At 50.0% G+C, this 11,156-nt stretch overlaps 1 protein-coding gene across 1 annotated transcript; it reads left to right on the top strand.

Moving 5' to 3' along the window:
* Positions 1 to 288: 288 nt before the first annotated feature.
* On the top strand, positions 289 to 10,395 carry LOC142905701 (cellular retinoic acid-binding protein 2-like). The gene is made up of 4 exons (XM_076052704.1): positions 289 to 863; positions 5,596 to 5,768; positions 6,503 to 6,619; positions 8,613 to 10,395. Exons 1-4 carry the CDS (start codon positions 794 to 796, stop codon positions 8,661 to 8,663), a joined length of 411 nt encoding a protein of 136 aa, XP_075908819.1. The 5' UTR covers positions 289 to 793; the 3' UTR covers positions 8,664 to 10,395.
* The last annotated feature ends 761 nt before the right edge of the window (positions 10,396 to 11,156 follow it).

The raw sequence follows: 11,156 nt of genomic DNA, 5'->3' as shown, positions 1-11,156 counted from the left end.
TGTTATATTATTGGTAATTCATTCATCTCTATGGCGTTCATCCTCATCCCTTGCCCTCCACTCTGCCGTTCACTCATTCTCCCATTCATTCACTCGCTCATTCACCCGTATCATGAACCAACCTTCCCTCTCTGCCACTCCTTCTCCCTCTCGTACCCCCCGACCCACTCCCCTCCCCAAATTAATTTCGCTCGCACTCACCAACCACCCACCGCTCCCCGCAGCCCCCTTGTCCCTTCCCACCCTCCACCCACCTCTCTCCCCTTCATCTCCTCGCGGTCAGGCGTCATCAATCATCCGCACGGACACACACGCGCGCAGACACACACACACGCACACAGACACAGACACGCACGCGCACAGACACACACACACACACGCAGATACACTCACGCACGCGCACAGACACACACGCGCGCACACAGACACAGACACACACACGCGCACACAGACATACACGCGCACAGACACACACGCGCACACAGACATACACACACACGGGCACGCGCGCGCTCGCACTCTCTCGTATAAAACATCAAGCGGAGACTCAGCGAGAGACGCACGCGCTTCGAGAGCGCAGTGATCGTGAGAGACAGAGGAGAGAGAGGAGGGAACAACAGAGCGAGACAGACGAACAGGAGAGAGAGTGCGAGAGAGATATACTTCGGGGCTGTATATTTCGACGTCGGAGAAGTCTGTCGCCTCCCCCCCCCATCTCGAGCTCTCTCCCCACGCGCGCGCATCCAGGAGGTCAGAGCTCGGGAGCTGAGAGGAGGTGCAGGAGGCAGCGACGATGTTGAGTTTCTCGGGCACGTGGAAGATGAAGAGCAGCGAGAAGTTCGAGGACTACCTCAAAGAGCTGGGTGCGTGCAGGGTGTGTGTGTAGTAGGGTGTGTGTGTATGTATCTAGCGTGTGTGTGAATATATTTGGTGTGTGTATTGTGTGTGTATCTGTGTGTGTATGGTGTGTTTGTGTATGTAGGGTGTGTGTATGGTGTGTGTGTGTAGGGTGTGTGTGTGTATGGTGTGTGTACAGGGTGTGTGTGTTTGTATGGTGTGTGTATGTAGGGTGTGTGTATAGGGTGTGTGTGTACAGGGTGTGTGTGTGTGTACAGGGTGTGTGTGTGTGTGTACAGGGGTGTGTGTGTACAGGGTATGTGTGTGTGTATGTTTGTATGTATGTGTAGGGTGTGTGTGTATGTGTGTACAGGGTGTGTGTATGTAGGGTGTGTGTGTGTGTGTACAGGGTGTGTGTGTGAGGGTGTGTGTGTGTAGGGTGTGTGTGTATGTGTGTATGTGTAGACTGTAGGGTGTGTGTGTATGTGTGTATGTATGTGTGTACAGGGTGTGTGTGTGTGTGTACAGGGTGTGTGTATGGTGTGTGTGTGTATGGTGTGTGTACAGGGTGTGTGTGTATATGGTGTGTGTAGGGTGTGTGTATACAGTGTGTGTGCAGGGTGTGTGTACAGGGTGTGTGTGTATGGTGTGTGTGTAGGGTGTGTGTGTATGGTGTGTGTACAGGGTGTGTGTGTGTATGGTGTGTGTGTAGGGTGCATGTAGGATGTGTATGGGCTGTGTGTGTAGGGTGTCTCTGTATGTGTGTAGGTATCTCTGTATGTGTGTAGGTGTCTCTGTGTGTGTTGGTGTCTCTGTATGTGTGTAGGTGTCTCTCCGTGTGTGTAGGTGTCTGTATGTGTGTGTAGGTGTATCTGTGTGGGTGTAGGTATCTCGGTGTGTGTGTGGGTGTCTGCATGTGTGTAGGTGTCTCTGTATGTATGTAGGTGTCTTTGTGTGGGTGTCTGTATGTGTGTGGGTGTCTCTGTGTGGGTGTAGGTGTCTCTGTATGTGTGTGTAGGTGTCTGTATGTGTGTGTGTGGGTGTCTCTGTATGTGGGTGTAGGTGTCTCTGTATGTGTGTAGGTGTCTCTGTGTGGGTGTAGGTGTCTCTGTATGTGTGTAGGTGTCTCTGTGTGGGTGTAGGTGTCTCTGTATGTGTATAGGTGTCTCTGTATGTGTGTGTAGGTGTCTGTATGTGTGTGTGTGGGTGTCTCTGTATGTGGGTGTAGGTGTCTCTGTATGTGTGTAGGTGTCTCTGTGTGGGTGTAGGTGTCTCTGTATGTGTGTAGGTGTCTCTGTGTGGATGCCTGCATGTGCTAGAATTTGAGCGTCAGCCACTCGCGACTCAGCCGCGTGAGTTGATGTTCTCAGCCCGGTCACCAATCGGAACGATGTCCGACGTTTCGCTCCACGTGGAAATAAATGAACGTACAATTCGGATTTAGCCCTTCATTATGAACGCCACCAGGGTTTTCAGTGTGTGGGCGACTGCGCCCCCTACTGTGGCAGGGGTGAAAGGCCCTCCATGAGATTTCCCAATGGATTATTCACCTCAACTCCACGGCGTCTACAGTCGGGAAAAAAACTGCGTTATAAACAATTTTATTTTACAATTTTTATTTTTTACATGAAAACTGATAGCGATGAAAGTTTACAAATTCAATACGTAGTACTGTACTACCATTTACGGTGATGAGATGTTAACTTCCTCGCTTGGAATACAGGAGGTCGTGGGTTCGATCCCGACCCTGAAGCCTGCTGTATATTTGGAGTTTGCGTGTCTCTCTCTCTCTCATCATCATCACGGTGGCTAGGAGATGTTAACTATCTCGCCTGGTATACAGGAGGTCGTGGGTTCGATCCCGAACCCTGAAGCCTGCTGTATATTTGGAGTTTGCGTGTCTCTCTCTCTCTCATCAGCATCACGGTGGCTAGAGATGTTAACTACCTCGCCTGGTACACAGGAGGTCGTGGGTTCGATCCTGACTCTGACGCCTGCTGCTGTATATTTGGAGTTTGCGTCTCTCTCTCTCTCTCATCATCATCATCACGGTGGCTAGGGTTAACAACCTCGCCTGGTACGCAGGAGGTCGTGGGTTCGATCCTGACTCTGACGCCTGCTGCTGTATATTTGGAGTTTGCGTGTCTCTCTCTCTCTCTCATCATCACGGTGGCTAGGAGATGTTAACTACCTCGCCTGGTATACAGGAGGTCGTGGGTTTGATCCTGACTCTGACGCCTGCTGCTGCTGCTGTATATTTGGAGTTTGCGTGTCTCTCTCTCATCGTCATCATCATCATCATCACGGTGGCTAGGGAGATGTTAACTACCTCGCCTGGTACGCAGGAGGTCGTGGGTTCGATCCTGACTCTGACGCCTGCTGCTGTATATTTGGAGTTTGCGTGTCTCTCCTCATAGTCGCGTGGATTTTTCTCCTGGTCCTCCGGGGTTTCCCTCCACATTTATAATCAACATCACACGTTTCGAGTATTTGGCTGCTATAAATTCCACATGGTGATGATGATGATGATAAGCAACTTCGTTGAGCTTCATTTGTGGCCAGGTAGCTTCTGACAAAGAGCTCTATAGCTCATTTGGGGGCCTTACCTGGTGAAATAAATAAAAACGCTTCGTTATAACATAACACTCTGGCCTTAAGAAGGGAAAATATATAATTGGCCGACGTTTCGGGCAATGACCCTGCTTCGTAGCACACGAAGACGGACCGTAGCCCTAAAACGTCGCCTGTTATGTCCGTCCGTATGTTGAACTTCTTTCGTGCCGTACGTAGCCAACCGCGCTAATGAACCGAGGTGCCATACAGAACCAGTCGAGTCTCGTTGTTGCCGCTGCTGCTGCTGTCGCTGCTGTTGTTGTTGTTGATTGTGCCACCACTGGCAGCGGCATCGCCAATTAGTGTACCTGCCATGCGGTCTGCGAACGTCTCAAGCAATCGCTCTCGATCAGTGCAGTAAATAACTAAGAATCACGATGGCGACGACGACGACGACGCATCGATGAATGATGGACGGCGGTCCTGCAGTCTTCTCGAACGTGAGAGTCCTTCCATTTATAGCCACGCGGAGAGCCAATTGAGAGGCGTTGCTCACTGCGTCGCAGGGACGCGGGCGAGCCGACGCGTGTCCGCAAATGCCCGGCGCTTCTTTCGGCGGCAAGGGTTGGTGGATCACGCAGAGATTCGCGAAACTCCCCGCCCCCCCCAAAAAAAAACCATATATATAAACTCGCCGGGGTCTCCCATGCGTGGCGACAGGGATTCTGTGGCCCACGGATGGCTGGCCGGGCGCACCAACTCGCTACGCCTGTGGAGCCGATTTCATCACGACTCAAGCTCTGTGCGAGTCTATGGGTCTCCACGCGAGTTGATGAGTCTCTGTGTGAGGCTATGAGTCTATGAGTCTCCACGTAAGTCATTCGTGACTTGGCTGAGACCATCACGTCACTCACACTCGAGCACACGGTTTTAAGGACGGGCGGTTCAACCACGGATTCGAACTCAGCTGTCTCAGGGGTGTCGGCTCAGCGTCTCCACCGCGGTCAATATGACCCCCCCCCCCACTTACACATTAGCACGAGTCGCAGTGAAGTCTCAGCCGACAAACTACAGGCACCCGAGCTCTCGATCTGTCTCCGTGTAAAACAGCAGCGGGACAACCCAGTTTCGGGCGAGCAGCTTTAATATGGTCCCGTGCTATCAGACGCGCCAAGCTCTCCTGCCGCGCGCGTGTCTCCGCTGTAGCCCTCAGTTTGTCTACACCTCTGTGTGCGTATCTACGTCTCAGTGTCTCGATCTCTCCCCGTGTCCGCTCGTTTCTGTGTCTCCACGCCTCCGTCTGTCTGTGAATCTCCGTGTACCGGTGTCTCTGTGTGTCTCCGTGTCTCTTCGGCTTTCTCTCTGTCTCCTCTCTCCGATCTTCTGTTGACCCCACGCAATGCTCGGCACGGCTCTGATCAGACTACGCACGCGTGGCAGGTGTCCCTTTAATTAAAGGCAACCTGCTCCCCTAGCAGCACCACGTTTTATATTTTGAGTTAATATTATTATTGAACTTCTTTAGCCAGTAAGAACCTGACTGAGTCTCGTGGCGAATGCTTGCAGGAGGGTCCTGCCAAGTTTTCTATGATTGCTGCTGCTGTGTATAATCCCAATTGAGTCAGTTGAGGTCACGTGACGACCCAGTGGATGATGATGATTATGGTCGAGATGATGATGATGCTGCTGCTGACTCCGTGAACGGCGACCCACATCGCCGTGGCGGAGAGGCGCGCCCGCCGACAGCTGCACGTGCAGCGTGACGACTCAGAGTGAACATTTTTCCTGATGCTGATGTTCGCTGCATAGTCGATAAACCTAATTTTACTTTATTCGTCTCCATCATCATCATCATCATCGTCATAATCGTCTTGGTCATTGATTATCACCCGCATCTTCGTCGTCATGATTATCATCATGATCGTCATCATCATGAGCATCATCGTCGTCACCATGATCATCACGATCATCGTCGTCATGATGATGATGATCATCATCATCGGTTTCATCGTCATGATGGTGATGATTATCATCATCCATCATCACTATCGTAATCATGATCATCATCGTTATCATCACAATCATCACCACCATCATCGTCGTCATGATCATCATCATCCATCATCACTATCGTAATCATGATCATCATCGTTATCATCACAATCGTCACCATCATCATCGTCGTCATGATCATCGTCGCCGCAGGCATCAACGTGATGCTCAGGAAGATGGCCGCGGCGGCGAAGCCCACGGTGGAGATTCGCCAGGACGGAGAGAACTTCTACATCAAGACGTGGACCTCCATCCGCAGCACGGAGGTCAACTTCAAGGTGGGCGAGGAGTTCGAGGAGGAGACTATGGACGGACGCAAGATGAAGGTAAGACGACGAGGAGGGGTGGTGGTGGTGGTGGAGGAGGGTGGAGGAAGAGGGTTGGTGGAGGAGGAGGAGGGGTGGAGGAGGGGTGGAGGAAGAGGAGGGATAGTGGACGAGGGTTGGTGGAGGAGGAGGGGTGGAGCAAGAGGAGGAATGGAGGAGGATGATGTTACTGAGAATAGCGATGAGTTGCAGGATGAGGTGCCACCGCAGGGCACTTTACACGCGATCAGCCACTTGCATCGCATCCAAAGGGCACCCCCAGTGGCAGCAGTCCCTGTGTGGCACAACGTGATTCAGTGCCAGGCCTGCGAGTGGGTGCATTAAGTCTAATGCCAGTGGGGGGCCATGGTCGCTGCTGCTGCTGCTGCTGCTGCTCTACGTGATCCCATGTGCCGCGGTTCGCATTTGCCAATCCGGACCGCGACGTCTCCCCATCACGCCCCCGGCCTGCGCCTCGTTTCGAACGGCGTCGCGGGGATCTTCAACGTCCGCTGCGAGCGACGCCGACGGCGCGTAGCGTAGCGTATCCACGGCGAATCAACGGACACCTCAGGCGTTAACCAGGGCGTGGGCCCGCCGGCGGCTTAGAACCGCGCGCGCTTCTGCGACGCCACCGACGAACGGCCCTGCGGTCGCCGGGCCTCGCCAATAGGGGCAACAAGAGCAGCAGTAACGACGATGACGACGACGATGGTGATGGTACCCCCCTGCCCCTGCCCCTTGCCTGCACGCAGAGCGTGGTGAAGTGGGAGAAAGACGACAAGCTGCAGTGCGTGCAGCTGCCACTCAAGGGCGACGGCCTGCAGACCGAGTGGAGCCGCGAGATGGTGTCGGAGAACGAGCTCATCCTGGTGAGAGCCGGGGGGCGGGTGAGGGAGTGGGCTTGGGGGGGGAGGGGGCTGGGGGGCTTGGGGGGGGGAAGGGGCTGGGGATTGGGGGGGTGACCCGGGAGAAGGGTGGGGGGGGGGGGTATTTATTTTGCTCGCTGGACGTCCGACATACAAAGCTATTGACCTTGGCCGAGTCGGCAGAGATTCCCGTTAGAAGTCCGCAAAGTTCTTGGGAGGCGTTCCAGAGCATCTCGAGCGAGGCAGCCCCCCCCCCCCCCCCCACCGTGAAGCGCTTTCGGCGAAGTTGCCCGCCTGCAGCGCTACTCTAGAGAAGCAGTGCCGCTTTGGCCAGGATTCCTCGCTGGCTGCCGGCGGGCTGGCGACAAGTAGCAAGAGCGTCGCTTCCAAGAACTCGGAGCTCGGTGGGAGAGGTGGAGCAACCCCTTCGCACGCTCAGAACGAAACTCAAATCCATTGGGGGGGGGGGGGGTGGGGATCTCTGGGCAGTGCCGGATGAAGCTAGTGCGGGGCCTGGAGCATATGTTGTTATAAAGGGGTCCTAAATATTTTTTTAATTTGCTGTACAGCCAGATTACACGACAAATCGCTCACCTTAAACGCCCAGTCGTTCATACAAAGTTGAAGGGCGGTATAGTACTATAGTGATAGAGCAAGTGCAGAATCACTGAACCGGAATTGATAGCTTGAAAGCATTTAGCGCGGGGCCCTTGAAAGTGCGGGGGCCCATAGCGCATGTAGCTACTACTACTACACGTGTAGCTACTACTACATGTGTAGCTACAACTACTGCATGTAGCTACTACTACTACACGTGTAGCTACTACTACATGTGTAGCTACAACTTACTGCAGGTAGCTACTACTACTACACGTGTAGTAGCTACTACTACACGTGTAGTAGCTACTACTACACGTGTAGCTACTACTACTACACGTGTAGCTACTACTTACTACTACACATGTAGCTACTACTACACATGTAGCTACTACTACTACACATGTAGCTACTACTACTACTACACATGTAGCTACTACTACACGTGTAGCTACTACTACTACACATGTAGCTACTACTACACGTGTAGCTACTACTACTACACGTGTAGCTACTACTACAACACGTGTAGCTACTACTACACGTGTAGCTACTACTACACATGTAGCTACTACTACTACACGTGTAGCTACTACTACTACACGTGTAGCTACTACTACATATGTAGCTACTACATATGTAGTAGTAGCTACATATGTAGCTCCTACTACACGTGTAGCTACTACTACATATGTAGTAGTAGTAGCTACACGTGTAGCTGATTTAGCGACTACGATAATCCGGCACTGTCTCTGGGCCTTCGCTTCTATGGCACCACATCTCTCTTTCAGCTCGGCCACTGCTTGATCCAATCCCACCGGCCACTGTCGCTGACGTGGAGCAAACCTTGAGATGTCACGCGTGGTTGCTGGGCCACCCACACCCAGTGTCGTGTGCCACAGTGCCGGCCTTCAGAGGTGTTGCTGCTCGCGTTAAGGGGCCGTCCATAAATGACGTCACGCACCTAGGTGTAGGGGGGGGGGGGTCAGACATTTGTGACGATGTGTGAAGAGGGGGGGGGGGGGTTTGAGAAATGTGACGTCACATCAAAATGCGCAACTTTAAATAAATATAGACAACACGATCTACTTAATTAAACATCAGAGTGCAGCGGCAGATTACATACGCACTACAATGACAATAGTTTAAAGCGATGTGAAGCATGTTTTATATATTTTGGGGGGGAGGGGGGCAGAGCTTTGTGACGTCATATTTGAGGGGGGGTGGTCTGACTTTTTGTGACGCCGTGTGACGAGGGGGGGGGGGGTCAAAAATCGTCCAAAATCGCGTTGACGTCATTTATGGACGGCCCCTAACGGCACGTGCCCACCGATAGTGAGTTCGTCTTCTGTGAGTTCGTCTTCTTCTCAACGCTGCTGCTGCTGCTGTCGTTTTGCAGACGATGTCCTGCAAGGACGTGGTGTGCACTCGAGTCTACGTCAAGGAGTGAATTCCGGCAGGGAAGATGAGCGATGCTTGAGACCAAGATAACACTTACACACACACACATACACACACATACACACATACACACACATACACACATACATACACACACATACACATAGATACACATACACACATATACAACACACATATACAACACACACACATACACACAGATACACACACATACACACACATACACAGACATACACATACATACACACACATACACAGATACACACACACATACACACACATACACACACATACACACACATACACATAGATACACATATACACACACATACACATAGATACACACATACACATAGATACACACATACACACACACATAAACACACATACATACACACACATACATACACACATATACACACATATACACACACACATACATATACACATATACACATACACACACATAGATACACATACACACATACACACATACATACATACACATAGATACACATACATACACAAATATACACACATACATACATATACACACACATACACACAAATACACACATATACACTACATACATACATATACACACATACACACACATACACACATACATACATACACATAGATACACATACGTACATACACGTACATACACACACATACACACACATACATACACAAATATACACATACATACACACACATAGATACACACTTACATACACACACATACACACACACATAGATACACACACATACACATACATACACACATACATACACACAAAGACAAACACACATACACACACAAAGAGAAACACACACACATACACACAAAGATACAAAGATAAAGATACATACACACATACAAAGACATACACGCATAAATGCATAATTGAATACAGGTTAACTCATGTTTACACGAAGATATATACACATACACAAATATACACAGACATACATACACGCATACATAAACGTGCACACAGATATAAATATACATATCTTCACTTAGGAGCCGTCCACAAATGACGTCACGCACCTAGGCGGGGGGTCAGACATTTGTGACGATGTGTGACGAGAGGGAGGGGGGTGAGAAATGTGACGTCACATCAAAATGCGCAAATTCAAATAAATATAGAATTGTTATAACAACACTAATTGTTATAACAACACTCCTACAATATGAGAGTGCAGCGCCACATTAAATACGCACTACGATGACAATAGTTTAAAGCGATTTGAAGCATGTTTTATTTTCAAAATAAAAATATGCTTTTGGGGGAGGGGGGGGGCAGAGCTTTGTGACGTCATATTTGAGAGGGGGGGGGGGGGGGGTCTGACTTTTTGTGACGCCGTGTGTCGAGGGGGGGTAAAAAATTCGTCCAAAATCGCGTGACGTCATTTATCGACGGCCCCATACACACACAAACACGTAAACACACTCACACGTCACACCGCGCCGTAGGTAATTAATTAGCAAAGTTGTGGTGACAGCACAGGGAGGAGGAGGAGGAGATGACGACTCTAAAGTGTCCCTAGAACAAACCACTCCCTCCCTGCTCTCTCCCGTGCGTGTGTCACGACCCGACTCTGTTGACTAAAAATAGAAGTCTCACTCTCTAAGGTCGTACTATTAATAATGATGTTGTTGTTGTCGTTGTCCTGCTCGTTGTTTGTCTTTGTTGCTGTATCAGCCTGCGCGATATATTATTGAACAAAATAAATACCACTCGAAAGGTAACGGATGTGGTGATGTTGATAATGGGGATGATGTTGGTGATGATGATGTTGATGGTGATGTTGATGGTGATGATATTGGTGATGTTGATAGTGGTGATGATGATGGTGTTGTTGTTGATGATGATGCTGATGTTGATGATGGTGGTGATGATATTGATGGTGATGATGTTGATGGTAATGATATTGATGATGTTTATTATGATGTTGGTGATGATGATGGTAATGATATTGGTAATGATGTTGATAGTGGTGATGATGATGTTGATGATGTTGATGCTGATGATATTGATGATAGGCAGGCAGGCGCGCTTGTAAGTTTGTTGTTGTTGGAGTGGGAATGTTGGAGTGGGAATGTTAGAGTGGGAATATTGGAGTGGGAATATTGGAGTGGAAATGTTGGAGTAGGAATGTTGGAGTGGGAATGTTGGGGTGGGAATGTTGGAGTAGGAATATTGAAGTGGGAATGTTGGAGTGGGAATGTTAGAGTGGGAATGTTGGAGTGGGAATGTTGGAGTAGGAATGTTGGAGTGGGAATGTTGGAGTGGGAATGTTGGAGTAGGAATGTTGGAGTGGGAATGTTGGAGTGGGAATGTTGGGGTAGGAATGTTGGAGTAGGAATGTTGGAGTGGGAATGTTGGAGTGGGAATGTTAGAGTGGGAATGTTGGAGTGGGAATGTTAGAGTGGGAATGTTGGAGTAGGAATGTTTGAGTGGGAATGTTTGAGTGGGAATGTTAGAGTGGGAATGTTGGAGTGGGAATGTT

This window comes from Petromyzon marinus, chromosome 57 (genome assembly GCF_048934315.1).
Source record: "Petromyzon marinus isolate PM22_M1 ecotype Great Lakes invasive population chromosome 57, UKy_Petmar_22M1.pri1.0, whole genome shotgun sequence".
NCBI lineage: Eukaryota > Metazoa > Chordata > Hyperoartia > Petromyzontiformes > Petromyzontidae > Petromyzon > Petromyzon marinus.
The sequence above is the reverse complement of the archived record's forward strand: the minus strand, read 5'-3'. Positions and strand labels throughout refer to the sequence as shown.

Bases quoted from the DNA above. Each gene is read 5' to 3' on its own strand.
- LOC142905701 (XM_076052704.1), top strand. From the start codon at position 794: ATGTTGAGTTTCTCGGGCACGTGGAAGATGAAGAGCAGCGAGAAGTTC. The intron at 864-5,595 runs GTGCGTGCAGGG...TCGTCGCCGCAG, and splicing joins GGACTACCTCAAAGAGCTGG to GCATCAACGTGATGCTCAGG. The intron at 6,620-8,612 runs GTGAGAGCCGGG...GTCGTTTTGCAG, and splicing joins CGGAGAACGAGCTCATCCTG to ACGATGTCCTGCAAGGACGT.